The sequence below is a fragment of the Pteropus vampyrus genome, unplaced genomic scaffold (genome assembly GCF_000151845.1).
Source record: "Pteropus vampyrus isolate Shadow unplaced genomic scaffold, Pvam_2.0 Scaffold443, whole genome shotgun sequence".
In the NCBI taxonomy this organism is placed as follows: domain Eukaryota; kingdom Metazoa; phylum Chordata; class Mammalia; order Chiroptera; family Pteropodidae; genus Pteropus; species Pteropus vampyrus.
Window position 1 is genome coordinate 100,881 of NW_011889224.1, and position 17,102 is coordinate 117,982.

Consider the following 17,102-nt stretch of genomic DNA (forward strand, 5'->3'; position numbering starts at 1 on the left):
GTTTCTACCTCTCTTCACTTTAGTGTATAATGGAGTCAGTTATCAACTTGATTCTTTACACAATTCATTTGTGTTTAACAATTACTCTTAGATATATGTTAACCACTTATGGAATGCCTTGTGTGGTGTGTGAAATGATATGTTATCTTTTCTTCGATCACGGCCTCCAAATGATCTCTAACAAATGATCTCTAACAAATGATCTTTTGTCATGCCTTCATGAGATTTCAGGCAGATCTCATAGATGGCCGGTCGCTCTGAGTGTTAAAAGATTTTCATGATGGTCTACTCCATTTGAAAACTACAATCTATCTCTAATTGAGTATCCCCATCCTCCCTGTGCTCAGATCTAAGAGGGATCTAAACTTAAATAGCCTGGTTTCAGGGAAGGGGCATGTTTGATTTTTCATTCCTTATCCCATCCACCTTTTCTTCTCTAGTCCACTGGGAGAAAGAGAGAGTAAGAGAAAAGGAGTATAATCATTTGGTTCCAAATTTGGTCTCCTGCTGCCTTTACTCACTACATCACCTGTATAGTGAGCCTTCCAAAAGTGTTCCTGTCATGCAGTGCTTGTCTGGGTTTTTCCGTCTTCTCTGCAGGAGGCATTCAATTCCCAGGTTCCTGTGATCTTTGTGATCAGCACTGTATTGATTTTTCCAATATCTTCCTCAAGTCCTGTGTGATGTGTCACAGACACATCATGCACCCTAAAATGAAAGTCCTGCCAGGAAGGCCCAGTCTGACAGGCTTCCACATGTCTGTTAGCCCACAAGAAACTCATACATCTTTGCACCTGAAACAGTGGCAGTATAGGCTTCTTTCCCTGCAGGCGCATCTCTTCCCCACCGTCTCTCCAATTCTATGTGACTCTGTTCAATATCAACTTAGGGCATATCAGTGAGACTATTAAAAAAGCAGATCTAAAGAGAGATTCAAGCTTGAATCATCTTGCCAATACCTTTATTAATAGAGGGGTCCCCTAGACAAAACCCTGTAAGTTTTCCACTCATAGACAGACTCTAAAGAGTTCAACTGCAGTGGCTCACCCACAGTGGAGAACTAGGCAGTGGGCAGGCCCTCCCAGAGTGAGTGACACATGTGCCTCATCGTAGAGCCTACATTTGGGTACCTGCCACTTACAGAGAATTGTCCATCAGGCCTATGACCCAACCAGGCACGAGAAACTCTTGCACCATTATTAATATTCTCCTTATTCCATACCTGCTCCACCACATGTGGATGAGGTAAGAAGCAGAAAAAGAGAATTGAAGGAAGAATGTAAATGCAGGCTTATATTCCTCCCAGCTCTAGGTCCCCAAGGCCTAGGCCAGGACAGCACTGATTGAGGTAGGAAAGATAAGAGTGCTAAACTGAATGTGATTTTACAGTTTTAATCTGAATTAGGAAGAACTTATTTTGAGTTTAAATGTTGGGAATTGAATGGAAAGCAATATGTTCTGCCCAGAGTGTAATTCAAAGATGGGGAAGCAAATGTCAATAGAGCAAATTTGCCTGCACTAAAAGATAACATGGGAAAGTCACTTCGATGCAATAAGCTCAGACTGTCCCAAATCTAGTGACATATTCAGTGAGCCAGGCTTTCTAATCAGACTAGAGGAAAGGATGAATTTAATGATTAGAGTCCTATTTCTTCATGCTTTTCCTGAATAATTTCACGAACACTGCCCACTATCCTTCTATACATTTTAAGAGATTGCCTTCGTTGCTTAAAAAATGGATAATTAAACAATTGCTTAGTAATTTTAACATATTTTTAAATTTCCTCTATTTCAGTTTTCATGTTCAAAAATAAATTTATTGCTGAGGAAATGCTCTTCAAAATCTGACCAGTTGATTTCCGAGTCAATATTCAGGGTTGATATTTCAAAACACTAAAAAACCATACGGCAATATGGAGGTAATGACCAGTGAGAATGGATGCTATTCTGAGAAGCAGGGCTGGCCCTGGAGATGCCCTCCTTTGCTTTCTACTGCATTTTCAGTTGCCGGAGAAGACCCAGCTCATTGCAATGTGCTCTGCTTCTCTATATAATTTTGTCCTGTCAATTTCAGGCTGCCTTGGTTGCTCTCCAAAGCTTCAAATAGTTGTCCTATGTGTTTAGTTGAGTTTTATAATTACTCTCAGTGAGAGGGATGGTTTGATACAAGCTCTTTCTTCATGGCCCACATCAGATTTCCCTCCTGCATAGCACAACTTTTATCAATTTGTTAGAGTTTATTTTGTGATTTTTTCATATCTTTGTCATCATTTCTTTTATAATTCTTTCTAATTTTCATTTTGATTTCTTCCTTATTCCAAAGGCTTCTGTATTGAACCGTCTTTTCTACAGCCTCAGATTCCCTGTCTCGCACTTTGACTGCTTATTCTGACTAAGCCACCAGTAAGGCCACGAACCCATTAGTGCCATGTAATTCTGCTCTCTGCGGCTGATTTACAGAGACTCTAGCATCTCTCACAACTTTGATACTCAGCAATATGGTAATTTACCTCCTCAAAGTTTATTGAAGTGGCAGGTGAAGATAATCGGGAGTTTTAAGGAATAACCTTTCTGTAGCATGAATTTTGACCTGTAGGGACAGTAGCCAAGGGCATCCAGCATATAGATAATGTTTTTATATGACTTATTTGTAGACTTTTGTTGAACCAATGCTTGAGATCTTGGTATCTTGAGATGTAGATACCAATATTGTTCAAATCTAGAACATTCAGTTTTTGAAGTGGTTCTTACATCTCTACTGAAGTCTTCAAACTTGATTATTATTTTCTTGCATATGATCAGTACAGTTATATTAAAAACTGCTAACGATATTCCACTCAGTTATTTTAAAGCATCATATAGATTTTCTGTTTTTAAAAACTTGTCTGTTATTTCCATTAGGTTTCACTATATTGTCATCTCTTTTTGGGGGAATTTTTTTTTTTCATTTTTAGACATTTTATATGAAAAACCAATGTAATAATTTGAGAATGGAGATGTTATTATCTTCTTTCAGAGAAAATTAACCTTTACCTCTGGCATTTGGCTAAGAGAATTAGCGATCTTGGATGACCCTAATCTTTTATAAAAATTAATAAAATTCGAAGTCAAGATTTACCCTAATGTTTAGGGAACAATAGTTTTCAGGAATTTAACATAAATAATGGTGGAGGTATGTGCCCTTGGCTAGTCTTTCTTGTTAGGATATAAAATCTAAGAGTTTCCATTTAAACCTATGAGGTTATCAAGAGTTCTGCTTAGTTTCTCATCTTTTTCAATGTTTTTTTCTGGAACTGCCTGATATCCGTTTAAAACAGTTGCCCTAAATATTAGATTCACCTCTTTGAACTCCCTTTTGTTCTGAATCCTGGGTAATTCTTGACTAAGTTTAAATCTCTGTAATATTTTAAAGATTTTAACAATATCTTTTCCAGATTTTCTAGTTGTCCTAGCAGGAGAATTGCTCTGCGTAAAGTATTAATAATCGTAATAGGGGAATTTTCTTAGGTGGTACATGTAGTTTAAACCAAAGTCACTGAGTACATTTACATCTTAAGTAAGTCAAATAATCAAGAGGAATATATGTCTGTAATCTCTATTTCTATGTGTTTGGTATTTGGCACTAGTTTTCAATGGCACCCAGGCAGACTTAGACAAATTTGTTTTTAGTCATATCGGCTGCAAATAATAACTTAATTTCCTATTTTTGATTTTCTATATCTAGTTATTTCTCTTGTATAATTGCATTCATTAGCACTTCTGAAATAGTATTTATGCAATGTGATAATATTGAACAAACTCGTCCTTACCTGGACCTTAAAGAGAATGCTTCTACTTCTAGTTATGTGCTTAATTTTCATGATAAATATATTTTTTATCTTATTAATGAAGGAAACAATGAGCCATCAGGACTTAGAGAAGCAGAACATAGGCATAATCCAGGAATCTTTATTCTAATGCTTAGTAGTAACATGATCTGGTATTTTAGCTTGTATTCTCGTGAGTGATGATATGATGGATTCAGCCCAACCTAGTGATACCTTTTCCTGGAATCATACTTCCAACTTTAATTCAGTCATCTATGGCCAAAGAGGTACCATCTGGTACTAACAAAGACATTATTTGCTTGTATTATTAGAGAGTTATGATCAGCATATCTGTGGTAGTCACACTTAGGAAAGATGATCATGATATATATGGAAGAATCTAACCTCTTACTGTCTCTCTCCTTTGTGAAGTTCTACATATCTACCACTTGTTCAAAAGAAGTTCCATATTTAGAATTCTATTGGAGCTTTTTGTGTCATTCATAATAATACAATATTTTTCCAGGCCATAGGATAAATTTCAAAAATCTTTAATTTTTCTTTCAACTTTTGTTATATTCATTACTTATAGGTTAATTTAGCAACAGTGCAATACTGTGAGACATTTTTAGACTGGGACTTTTCTCTACATCTTTCACTTAATTTTATCTATGTTTGTCCTCTATACTCTAAAAATAGGGAATATAATATCATTTTTTAAATTTGTTATAGCTAATCTGATCTATTAAGGATAGTAAGTGTCAAAATGAAACTTTATTGATAGACTGTTACACTGCTAATCTACCTATTGTCTTCTAATCTGCAAAGCTCAATTTATGGCACCCAGTCTCTATTTATGGATATTACTTCTCTTGACAAAAAAAGTGTACACACTCCTGTCTGCTTCCACAAGTCCAATCATGCTGGTAGCACCATCAAAAGTGCTTTTACCCTTAAATTGTCTCCTTTTGCAATTTTTATCTCCTCAGTCCATGGGACTACATGCATGAGTGAAGACAATATTATAGAAATGACCAACACCAGGTACCAGCCTTGTGATGGCAAATGAGTCTTCGGTTCACAGGACTTAGCATCTGATACTTTTTCCTTCCTCAATAATATAGTTTAAAATGTTTTGTCCGTATTACCTACAAAATTACTTTCTTGTAGGTAATACGGACAAATACATTTTTTATCTTTAGCAATTTCTGACTCAGTCAATTTCATATAATTAATGCTCAATATCTGTTTGAAAGCAATAAAAAGTCTTAGTGAAAACAAATTAGAAAAAAATACGTCAATCATTTTAACTGGGCTAATCTACATATAAACCGAAAAAGAAAAAGAAAAAGAAAAAGAAAAAATGTTTAACAACATTATTTTACAACAATTTAGTTTCATCACGTGAAATACTCCAGATATGTAGTCCAAAATAACTTTTGTTGAATTAATAGTATAAAATATTCCATGGGAAAAATGTAAAATTAGAACACACATTGTTTATACTCTTTTTAATAGAAGTATTTTGCAGTATTAGCATAAAATTTTTGACCCCATGACATTCTTGGAAAGTGAAATACACCCAATTTTCAAATGAGAAAATTCGGTGTAGAAATAACCACTGCTAATGATAATTGACAATTTTTCCACTTGCAAAACTTCTGGCAATGTCTGTAATCGACACATGGTCCCAAGGCTGATTTATTGGTCTCACAATGTTACATGTGAACATTCCGAGATTCCGCCCAGCCATTAAGCAGGAGAGGCTTGCCTGTAGCACCAGAGTTCATGGAAGGTACGGACATTAAAAGAACAGAAAGAAATAGTCACAGAGGAACAGCAAACAAAGACCCTTGGATAGTGTCATCAAACCTGGACTATGTCTGTTATGGGCTGAATCAAATCCCACAAAATGTATATGTCAAAGTCCTAACCTCCCAGTACTTCAGAAAGTAACCATACCTAGAGATAAGGTCTTTTCAAAGGTAATTAAGTTAAAATGAGTTTTAGGATGAGCCCTACTTTAATAGGAGTAGTATTCTTAACAAGAGATGAAATAGGGTCAAAGACACACGCAGAGGGAAGACCAGTAAGGACGCAGAGGGAAGACGAGGGGGTGCGCCTCAGAACAAATCGATCTTGTTGACACCTTGATCTTAGAGTTTTAGTGTCTGGAATTGTGAGAAAATAAATTTCTCTTTTTTCAGCCACCCTGTTTGTGCTCTTCAGTTATAATGACCGTAGCAAAGTGGAATAGTATGGCAAAAAAAAGCAGAAAGACTTTCTGAAGATAAATGAGAATTCAGCATCACAGAGAAGATGATGAGAGATTTCACAACTAAAATGAAATTAAGAATTTAATAAAATTAGAAGAAACCAGAACCTGTAGTAAGGATGTGTATAGAGCATTGACAGTTGACATATGTAAAGCCATTTTTTCATTTATTATTTAGTACAGTAAATACCTTTACAATAGTTTAATAGAGACACCTTCTCATAACTTTGTTCCTGGCTAATTGGACAACTATTTCCCCAATTTTCATAGGTTTTATGCATTTTTTATATTTAATTTCATCATAAATTTAAAATTTTGAAAAGATTCTTAAATTTCTTAACCTAGTGCTTACATTTATTCTGAAAATAAACTAATGTTTGGTGAGCTGCCTTTTAGAAGTTTCCCACTTATAATGACTTTTATAGTTTTCCTAAACCAAGGATAAAATAAAGCATAAATCAAAGTGTTCATGACTGAGTTATAATAAACACACTAATAGCAAATCTCATAAATATAAGTAGGGGTCATGAAGCCCATAAAAACATCAAGAAACCTATCAATTGTATATGGTAACCACGAAATCATAAATGCTACCACTGTCACTCTCAGGGTTTTAGCTGCTTTTATCTCTCTATTAGCCACTCTGGCTTTGTAACTCTCTGAGGATGATTTTGCTTTACTACCAATATTTTCGATATTTATAGCTTGTTGTTTAGGTACAAGAAAAATCTTACTATAAAGAATGAACATAACAAGGGTAAGTATGAAAATAACAGAAAAGCTACCAATACCCAGTCTTGATTTACAACAATTTGACAAGTTGAGAGTTCTTACTGATTCTTCCATCCCATCGTCACTGACACCTGTGTAGAACACGGCACTGTTATATACAATGTGCAGGATCCAGGAGACGCTTATATAAATTCCTGACACAGACACCGTGACCTTCGTAGGATAGAGTCGAGGGTCAGTAACAGCAATGTACCTGTTGATGGAGATGAAGCACAAGCGGAAGAGAGAAGCGTAACAAAATGCTGCATCACAGCATCTGTGAAGGGTAGAAAATCTGGCTCCAAAGGACCAGCAGCTCTCCACAGTGGGAGGCATGGAGCTCATTCCAAGAAGAATCTGGACAAACCCTAATCCCAATAAATGCATTTATAAAACAAAGAGCTAGATATCTTCCAAACTTTTTTTTTTTACCAGCTTTTACTTGGTTAAGCTAATGTTTGGCAATTACCTGTTGGTTTCCCCAATTATTTAACCGGCTTGATATTTCTGAAACCCAAGTTTTCTAAGAACCTCAGTCCTGATTCATTAATAATTTTAATATGAAAGGTGCTATTTTAGGGGGTGGCTCAATAGTGTAGCTGTTATCATGTCTGCTTTACACTCAGAAGGTCCTTTGTTCGCTCCCTAGGTAGAGCCACGGACCATACCCCGGGGTGTGCCAGACCAAAGGTACAGGTTAGGAGCATGTGGGTGTAGACGTCCCACCTTCAGGGATTCAGTTGTTAAGGACAAAAGGCAACAATCATAGGTCAGGAGTGGAAGTCGCTGGGGTGGGGCGGGAATGAAAGAGGGGGAAAAAATAAAAGAAAATAAAATCTTCTAAGAAAATCAATCAATCAATCAATAAAAATCGAAGAATACACAACATGGCTTATTATTTACTTTGGCGTTTCGGTTAAGACAATAAGACTTTGATCTAAATATAGATATAGAAATTAATGGATTAGAATAGTATTGAGAAATCAAGAAACACATAAATGGTTGAACGGTTTTTGACAAAAGAACAAACATCATTTACTAGAGAAAGAACAGTCTTTTCAAGAAATGCTGCTGGAATTACTAAATACATAAATACTACTTCTACCAATAATAAAAAATTTCAGTCTCTCCATCACAATATATTAAAAACTAATATGAAAAGGATCTTAGACTTATAACTACTAAATTATAAAACCTCTAGAAGAAATACAGAAAAAGATAGTTGAGATACAATAAATTTATAACTTGGTCTTCAACAAATTTAAAATTTTGACTTTTCAAAAAATACTCTAAAAAAATGAAAACTCCAATATTCATAACACATATTTTTAAAGAAGAGTCAACTCAATTAGAAAACTTTAAAATTCATTAAAAATGGGCAAAATATTTATGGACAGTTCACCAAAGTGGATACAATAAGGATCAATGATAACATGAACAAATTCTCCACATCATCATTCCTAAATTAAAAACAAAATACTACTACACGCTATCTAAGATGGTTAAAATAAAAAGAAATGACAGTGCCAAGTGTCGATCAGGACTTGAAGCAATTGGAACCTTTATAGATTGCTGTAGGAGTACAAAATAGGGCAATTACTTTAGAAGACAGTTTGTAGTTTCTTGCATAGTTAAACATACACTTCCCATATAATCCAGCAATTCTACTCCTAGGTATTTCCAAAAAAAAAAAATTAATAATAAGAACGTGTGTCTATGCAAAGAATTGTATGCAATGCTCATATCAACACTTTTAATAACAGCCCTAAACTGAATGCAAGTCCAAAGCCTATCCACAGGCACATGGATAAAATAACTGTGGTATTTTAATATGACGGAATACACTTCAGCAATAATAAGCAATGAACTGATAATATACCTAATAAATGCCACGGACACTGAGCTGAGAGGAAGCAGCTTGTCACAAAAGAGTATGTAGTGCATGACGTCATTTAGATGAGATTTTTAGACCAAGGGAATTACTTTGTAATGATAGAATGGATATCAGTGATTGCCCAGGGGAGAAGATGGGAAATATGGGAAGAGGATGACAGCAAAAGGGCTCAAATAAAATTGCTGAGATGTTAGAAATATTTCATAGCTTGATTGTAGAGGTGGTTACGAGTGTGGATACATTTATCATGTGTGTAACCTGAATAAAAAGAAATCCAACTATGAGCAATGAACACACAATGCAACACACACACACACACACACACACACACACACACACACATGCCTTTTTGCTAAATTGTACACCGGAAACTTGCTGGATTTCCTTAACAAGGTCACCATGAATAAATAGAAAAATAAATAGATAAATAAATGAATAAATAAAGAGAAAGATAATCCTGATTTTTATCTAAAAAAGCATGAAATTTGCAAATATAATTTATACGTTAAATAAAAAAGTTGATTGTAAAATTTACCAGAAATCATTTGTCAGAAAAACTTTTTCTGTAAAATCTTTTTAGTAAAAATAAGTAAAAATAAAAAATATGGCTTTCAAATTTTAGACATAGATTTTAAAGTAAAAGACTATTTCTATTTCCATTTCTATTTCACAGAAAGTTTAAATGTCATCAATATATTGGAGGGCTTAAACTTCTTTTTAGCAAAAACATAATTGTAATTTAAAGTTTCTTTCATTCTGCACATTGCACTATGGGGATTTAAGCTTAAGGGCTTTGGGTATTTGAAATTATTTAGCTACTTTCCTGAGGGGACAGAGTGTTTGGGGTGTTATTCTAGCTCTGACAAATTAGGACAAGAAAGCTAATAAAATATGGCATTCTTAAATGCATCATATAACAGCTCTTAGAAAACTAATATGTCTCAGACATGCACAAGGTAATGCAAAGAAAGATTTTTTTTAAAATGTAAACAAACAGATTTTTGGGTAATGATAAAAACTAACTACTTATTCAGTTGGAAGTAGATTTTATGAGATAAAGATATGAATCAGTTTCTAACATGAAAATAAGTATTCGTGCTTACAAAGCAATTGGGACGGAATGTACTGCAATTACTGACATCTTGTAAATACCCCTCTTTTAAAGGTAATTAAAGATAATAGCTTTCCCAGGTGTCAAAACGGAGAATCATGGGCAGTGATTTGCCCCCTCCTGCAGCTGCGCAGCTCTGCTTCGAGAACCTGAATGGATCCTGTGTCAAAATTTCCTACTCGCCTGGACCCCGCCTGATTCTGTACACAGTGTTCTGCTTTGGATCTTGCCTGGCTGTATTTGGAAACCTCTTGGTGATGATTTCGATTCTTCATTTCAAGCAGCTGCACTCTCCAACCAATCTTTTGATCGCCTCTCTGGCCTGTGCTGACTTCTTGGTGGGAGTGACTGTGATGCCCTTCAGTGCAGTGAGGTCCGTGGAAGGCTGCTGGTACTTTGGGGAGAGTTACTGTAAATTTCACTCTTGTTTCGATGGGTCATTCTGCTGTGCTTCTATCTTCCACTTATGTTTCATTTCTCTGGATAGATATATTGCAGTCAGCGACCCTCTGCTCTATCCAACCAGATTCACCATATCTGTTTCTGGCATATGTATTGCCTTCTCCTGGCTCTTTTCTCTTATTTATTATTTTACCCTTTTTAGCACAGGTGCAAATGAAGTTGGGCTGGAGGAACTAGTCAGTGCTCTCACCTGTGTGGGAGGCTGTCAAGGTGCAGTGAATCAAAGTTGGGTATTGGTAAATTTTCTATTATTTTTCATACCCACACTTGTGATGATCATTGTTTACTCCAAGATTTTCCTCATCGCTAAACAACAGGCGAGAAAAATGGAAAGTATGAGCAATAAAACTGTGGGATCATCAGATAGCTACAAAGACAGAGTGGCCAGGAGGGAGAGAAAAGCAGCAAGAACACTGGGCATCGCAGTGATAGTGTTTCTGGTTTCATGGTTGCCATACTTCATTGATTCAATAATTGATGCCTTCCTAGGTTTCATTACACCCACATATATTTTAGAAATATTAGCTTGGATTGGTTACTATAATTCAACAATGAACCCCCTGATTTATGCTTTATTTTATCCTTGGTTTCGAAAAGCCATGAAGCTAATCGTCACTGGTCAAGTGTTAAGAGAAAGTTCCTCAAGAATAAAATTATTTTCTGCGTAGGTTCCGGTTTTAGACTGGTAGAAGATTGAAAATATATTCTCAATGGACTCACAGTGGGTAAAAGAATTGATCATAAATGTGGAAGATCTTCTTAGGTAAAATAATTGAATTATGCTTCAATTTTGACCCAAAACACTTAAATTCAGGTTCAATATTCTTTAGAAAATATAACATTAAAATCTGATTGTAATTGAAATAACACAGATTTGGAGCGAAAAACGACTGGATTGCAATACCAAATCTGATATTTAACACTGTGATCTTAGGTTGCTTCATTCTCTTGTCCTCATTATATTTCCCTAGTTAATAACTCCTCTCTTGCAGTAGTCTTGAGAAAATGTAAAAGAACATATAAAGGATCTGATATATACTCATCATCTAAATTTTGCCTTTTATTACTTTATAACAGTTCAACCCCTGGCTATATCTTCTCTCAGCTGCTTTGTAATATTTTTCTGTTAAAATATAAACGCAACTAAGATGTACATTTAGAGAGATGGTGGCCCCTTGCTCAGAGAGGATGAACGAGTGAGTATGTACTGTCTGGTGTTCAGATATGCAGGTACAAAACTGTGATTTCAGAGTCACGTAAAATCAGTCAAGAGACAGAGCTATTAACTGTAATATCAATTTAGTTATTTGGGAATAACTGTAATATGAATTTATAATGTGAAAGGTAACTAGCATACATTCAGTGAGCTCCTTACTGTTAAATGTAAAATTAGAGTTCAGAAGTTGTTCACACACATTTAAGCTTGGGTTTTAATTTTGTTATTCTTATTTTGTTATTTTACCTTATTTTGAAATCAATTTATTTTTTATTCACTTAAATTGCACCTTGTTAAAGAATTATGGACAGGGACCTCAGGGATACACAAAAAGCATAGCTTAAAAATGTGTTCAGAAAAAGAAAGAAAACTAAAATGTGTTCAGAAAAAGAAAGAAAACTAAAATGAAGGAAATAAAATGAAGCCAAGACAGAGGATAGAAAATGTAGTTGTACCTGCAAACTTGGTTCCAAGGCACAAAGAGAAACAATTAGTTATATAATCCATAGTGGATAAACCAAGTCAGTTATTTCAGAGAATTGTTCTTGGTAGTCAAACTAGAGAGTGCTGTATGTTCCATGAACAATAAATGACTTGATTCTATTGTCTTAGCTTTTTCTCAAGAAGATATCAAGATTTTAAAAGTCCAGTTATCATATTTGGGGCAGGAGTAAATATATATCAAACATGTCTTGCTTGTTTCTTTAATTTCTAACTGTTATAAATCAACATTATGTATTAGCACATAATTTCTAACAATCAAATGCTTTGAATTGGTAAACTTTTCTAAGAGTGTATTCTTTCTGATTATACCATTCTTGTCAGAAATTGTTGCCTTTACTTCATTTTACAGATGAGTAAATCCAACCCTGATTGCTTACAGTCACTGTACCCACAATTCTTTAGTTCCAACAGTGAATATCATCAACTTATTTTGATACTAAAGGTTTCACTCTAGTAACTTTTTCTAATACTGTTTTGCAAGCTGTAGAATAATCCTACTGCCTATTTTAAAGATAAAGAAGCTAAATCAAAGTATGTAAGCTTTCTGATGATTATTATAAAGCTTCAGGATTCAAACCAGTAGTTTTGTTTGATGCTAGTTTTATATATTTATACTTGTCTTTCCTTTATTAGTAGCCTTTCTGATATAGTAGACAAATCATCTGATTTTACTACTTCCTTTCCTAGATAAACATACTAACCTAATCTAGTTTTATAAGTGTTCAAAACTCTCCTTGTAAAAGACACAAGCTACTGTCCTCATTATTCTTTTCTGTGAACTACTCTGATTGTGTGGGGACTTGTCTACAGGCCATTGCTTCAATGAACATTTATTGAGTGTTTTTGGTATGCAAAACCTGAGCTCTAGAACCAGAAGAATCTAACAAGAGAAACAATTTCATCCTAATCATTATGTATCTATGACTATGGTACACTCATTCTGTGCTTGTAACTGCCTTGCCTGCACTTAATCTTCAGGACAACCCTATGAGCAAGGGAATGTTTACTTCCCTTTTAAAATGAGGAACCTGGGACGTAAAGAGGTAAGTCACATGACCAAGTTAAAGAAGTCATACTTCTTTAACAATAAAAGCAGTATAACATCCTAGGGCCAGAGAGTAAGCGTCATAACCACGATAGATTCCTCCCTTCGCAAAAGAGAATTGTCTTCTGGAAAGAGCCTCCTCTCTAACTGTAGTATATTGGTAGCTGAATTTAAGGGACAATAAAATTTCCCAAATCAAAAATGTTATGTTTCTTCACATTCCCCTTTCTACTCTGTCATTGGACTGTGATGAAGGACTCACAAAATATTAGAACTGAAAGAAACCTTTTTAATAATCTATTCTAAGCCATGCTTTTTTAGGGGCCAGCTATGGCTTAAGTACCCTGAGCAAGGTCAGACAACCAGAGTCTCATGAATTCATGTAGAGGGCTAGCCACACTCCAGTGGTGTCCATCTGTCCACGGAGCCTGGATGGGTCCATCTTCATCTCCTCCAATATCTGGTCACAGCGCAATCTCTCCTTTCTGAGCATTTTGCCTCAACTCTTCTCCATTAGATCTGGTCTACCTATTCTTATAGATTAATTGCCATCTATTTTATATATACAAATTTCTCAAATAGCTTTCCTGAGTTTTATAGGATTTCAATTATAGTGACAATTTTAACTAGAATTACAATCTGTTTTTTTTTTTTTTTTTTTTTTAAATCCCTCAGAACTTTAAAAGCATTTCTCCAATGGCTTCTAAGACCTAGTACTTATAATGATGTTCATTCCTTTGCCTTAAATTAAATTCCTCCCTCTGGCCCCTGTCCTAAGAGATTTTAAAGATTTTCTCTCTATTCTTGTCTGAATGTGTTCCCTGTATGTTTTTAATTTATCCTCTTTGCACTTGGTGGTCACTTTTAATCGGAAGATTTAGACCTTCCTTTAATCCAGAAGGAACTTTCTGAACAATTGCTTTTGTTTTCTTCCTTTTACTCTTTGGTTGCTCTTTCTGGGATTTAGAATTTCTCTCAAGCTCTATTCATGAAAGTAGCTCTTACTGCTCTAGTAACCGCCATTGTGTTTATTTTGGGTTCTATTTTTCTCTACTCTCTTTTTTCAGTCAATTTAATCCCATGTGACTTTTATTTTTTCAGATATGCTTTTGAAGTCATTTCAATGGGACTTCAGATAAGATAAATAAAACTATGGGCTCAGTTATGTTAACAGCGCTGATCTTCAGACATAGGTACCAATTCAACCATTCCAACTGGGAAAGTGTTCAAATGCTTAAATAGCAGTTGGGAAAAATGTATTACCCTGAGATCCCTGCAACCCCTGTGACCTTATCTCTGACTCTTCTTCCCCAAACTCCAGAGGTTCCACATGATCAATTCAACTGAAACATGAATGCAAGACTAAGGAGGTAACCTGCAGGGCCTGCTCTGTCTCTCAGAAAAGCGTCCATCCTGGTTGGTCATAGTCCACATTTTGCCACATTGTTTTTTGTTTTTTGTTTTTTTAGTGCTTTGAAATATCAACCCTTAAAATAAATCAGAAATCAAGTGTTCATTTTCTGATGAAAAATTATCAACAAATTTATTTTTGGTCATGAAAGCTTAAATAGAGGAAAATTAAGGATGTACTTAAAACTACTAAATTATTATCTATTATTTATTTTCTAAGAAATGAAGGAGATTGCTCAAAGTGTAGGGTTAAGTGGCGTGAAGTATTCCTCAAATTTTTCAGAAAAGGTATGAAAACTGGGACTCTAGTCATAAGATTGGCCCTCCCTTAGGAATAATTGGCATTCTTGGCACATTGAATATGTCACTAATTTTGAAACCGTCTGCACTGGTGCTTCGCAGACATAAAATGGCTTCACTACGTTATGTATTAGTGTGTGCGGACTTGCTCTCTTGACTCTCCAGTTCCAATTTTTTTAAAACATCGCGGGCAGATTGCGTAGCTTTCCACGCAGTTTCTGGGATTGAAAATCCCATATAAAAGTCAATTCTATCTCAGATAAAACTTTAAAGTTACACCGAGTTTAGCACTTTTATCTTTCCTATTTCAATGAAGCTATTTAATCCTAGGTTTTAGAGTAGAGTCCTATAGAGGGGTAGGAGATAAGTCTGTTTTTACAGTTCTTTTCCCTCTCTTCTTGTAATGCCGCTCACCCTACATAGAAGAACAGAAATGGAATATAGAGAATATTAATAGTGGGACAAAAGAATTCTCATGCTTGGTGGTAGCATAGTTTATTTTCCACAATGCCCTGAATGTGGCAGGCACCAAAATATAGGCACTGTCATGAGGTACATGTGTGACTCACATGGGCGACTCATTTTGGGGGAGCCTGCCCACTGCTTAGTTAGCCACTGCAATTGACCTCTTTCAACTTCTCTTTAGAGTATATGAGTAGAAAACTTACAAGCTTTGCTTCTGGGGTCCCTTTGTCCAGGGGATCACTCCATAGATGAAGGTATCGGTGAGATGATTCAAGCTTGAGTCTCTCTTTAGATCTGCTTATTCAATAGTCTTGCAGACCTGCCCTGTGTTTATGTTGAGCAGAGGCAAGTAGAATTGGGGAGAGATGGCTGGGAGGAGAATTGGGCCAGAGAGGGAGAAGCCTATGCTGTCACTATTTCAAGTGCAAAGAATCATTAGTTTCATGTGGGCTAATACACACATGGAAGCCAGTCAGGCTTGGCCTTTCTGGCTGGCCTTCCATTTTAGAGTACATAAAATGTCGTTGACACATGGCATAGGATTTGAGGAAGATGTTGAAAAATTCAGTACAGTGCTGATCACAATATTAGGAAACTGGGCATGAAAGTGCCTCCTGCAGAGATGCCTAAAGAACCCAGATAAGCTTTGCATGACAGGGTCATTATTGAAGGCTCACTACACAGATGATGTAGGCATGACCGCCAAGTGAAGGTTGCAAAGAGACCAGATTTGGTATGAAATGATTATGCTACTTTTCTTCTACTCTCTCCTTCTCCCAGTGGAATAGAGCAGAAAGCAGAGTGACATAAGGAATGAAAAATCAAAACAAGCTCCTTCCCTAAAACCAAGCTTTTTAACCTTAGACCGTGCTAGCACTGGGTACCATTAGATATAGACTGTAGTTCTCAAATGGATCAGAACATAGTGAAAATATTTAACACTCAGAAAGCCTGGACAGCTCTGCCTGAGATCTCATGAAGGGATGATAAAGGGAGATTTGCTCATGTGGAGACTGAGATTGGAGAAAGATTAATTTTGTGTTGTTTCTCACCTCGCTAAAAATATTCCATATTTAGTGAACATACATTTATAAAAAATACTTGTTAAACACAATTGAATTATGTGAGAACTAAAATAACAGGCTCAGTTATGCAATCACTTGAAAATTCGCTTAGACTATTAGTTAAATATATTGACTGTGTATATCATTACTATCTGCTGTACAATTACAGTTTAACACTTTGAATCTGCTTTGTGTTCAGGTACTTCTTGCCTCTTATGCTAAGAGACAAGAGTACAAAATACTTCTCTCCCCTTGCTCTCAGTAACAAACGTCTGAGTTTGTCCACTGGAAGGACCACAGAGATCATTAAGGCATCTTTCGGCAATATCTGTCAGTTATCGTAATAAGGCCTATATCACATTCCCATACGCTGGGGAGATGATTGAACTATAGGCTTTTATTTTAAAAATGTTTTAGAGAAGGAAAAATTCACAAGCTAAAGGTTAAGTGTAGATATCAAACTAAAAACTTTAGATGACGCAAAATAACAAAAGTTTGCCTCAGAAGCCGAACTTGGTGTTAGAATCACAGACCCCTAAGACACATGCTTGCTGCATAATCTTGATCTTTAACTGTTGCAAATCCTTTTAGTCAAGGTGGTCTTATTAGCAAGATAGGAAGTATCATATGTGTGCAAGAATTTTAGAGGCCTTAGGAAGATGCTCCAATTTATATCTCAGCATTCGGCTAGATATTCTTTATTGACTAACCCTAAATATGAAAGTAAAAAAATAACTTAGATCTGTGAAGCTTTCATAGGTAGCAAAAAAGGTAGAAAA

The 17,102-nt window shown here is 35.6% G+C and overlaps 1 protein-coding gene and 1 pseudogene across 1 annotated transcript; one reads left to right on the forward strand and one right to left on the reverse strand.

Annotated features, from left to right (window-relative positions):
- Window positions 1-6,435: 6,435 nt before the first annotated feature.
- On the reverse strand, window positions 6,436-7,188 carry LOC105306522 (annotated as a pseudogene).
- Window positions 7,189-9,955: 2,767 nt separating this feature from the next.
- LOC105306523 (trace amine-associated receptor 7a-like) lies at window positions 9,956-10,987 on the forward strand. The gene has a single exon (XM_011381559.1). It carries the CDS (start codon window positions 9,956-9,958, stop codon window positions 10,985-10,987), a length of 1,032 nt encoding a protein of 343 aa, XP_011379861.1.
- Window positions 10,988-17,102: the final 6,115 nt, after the last annotated feature.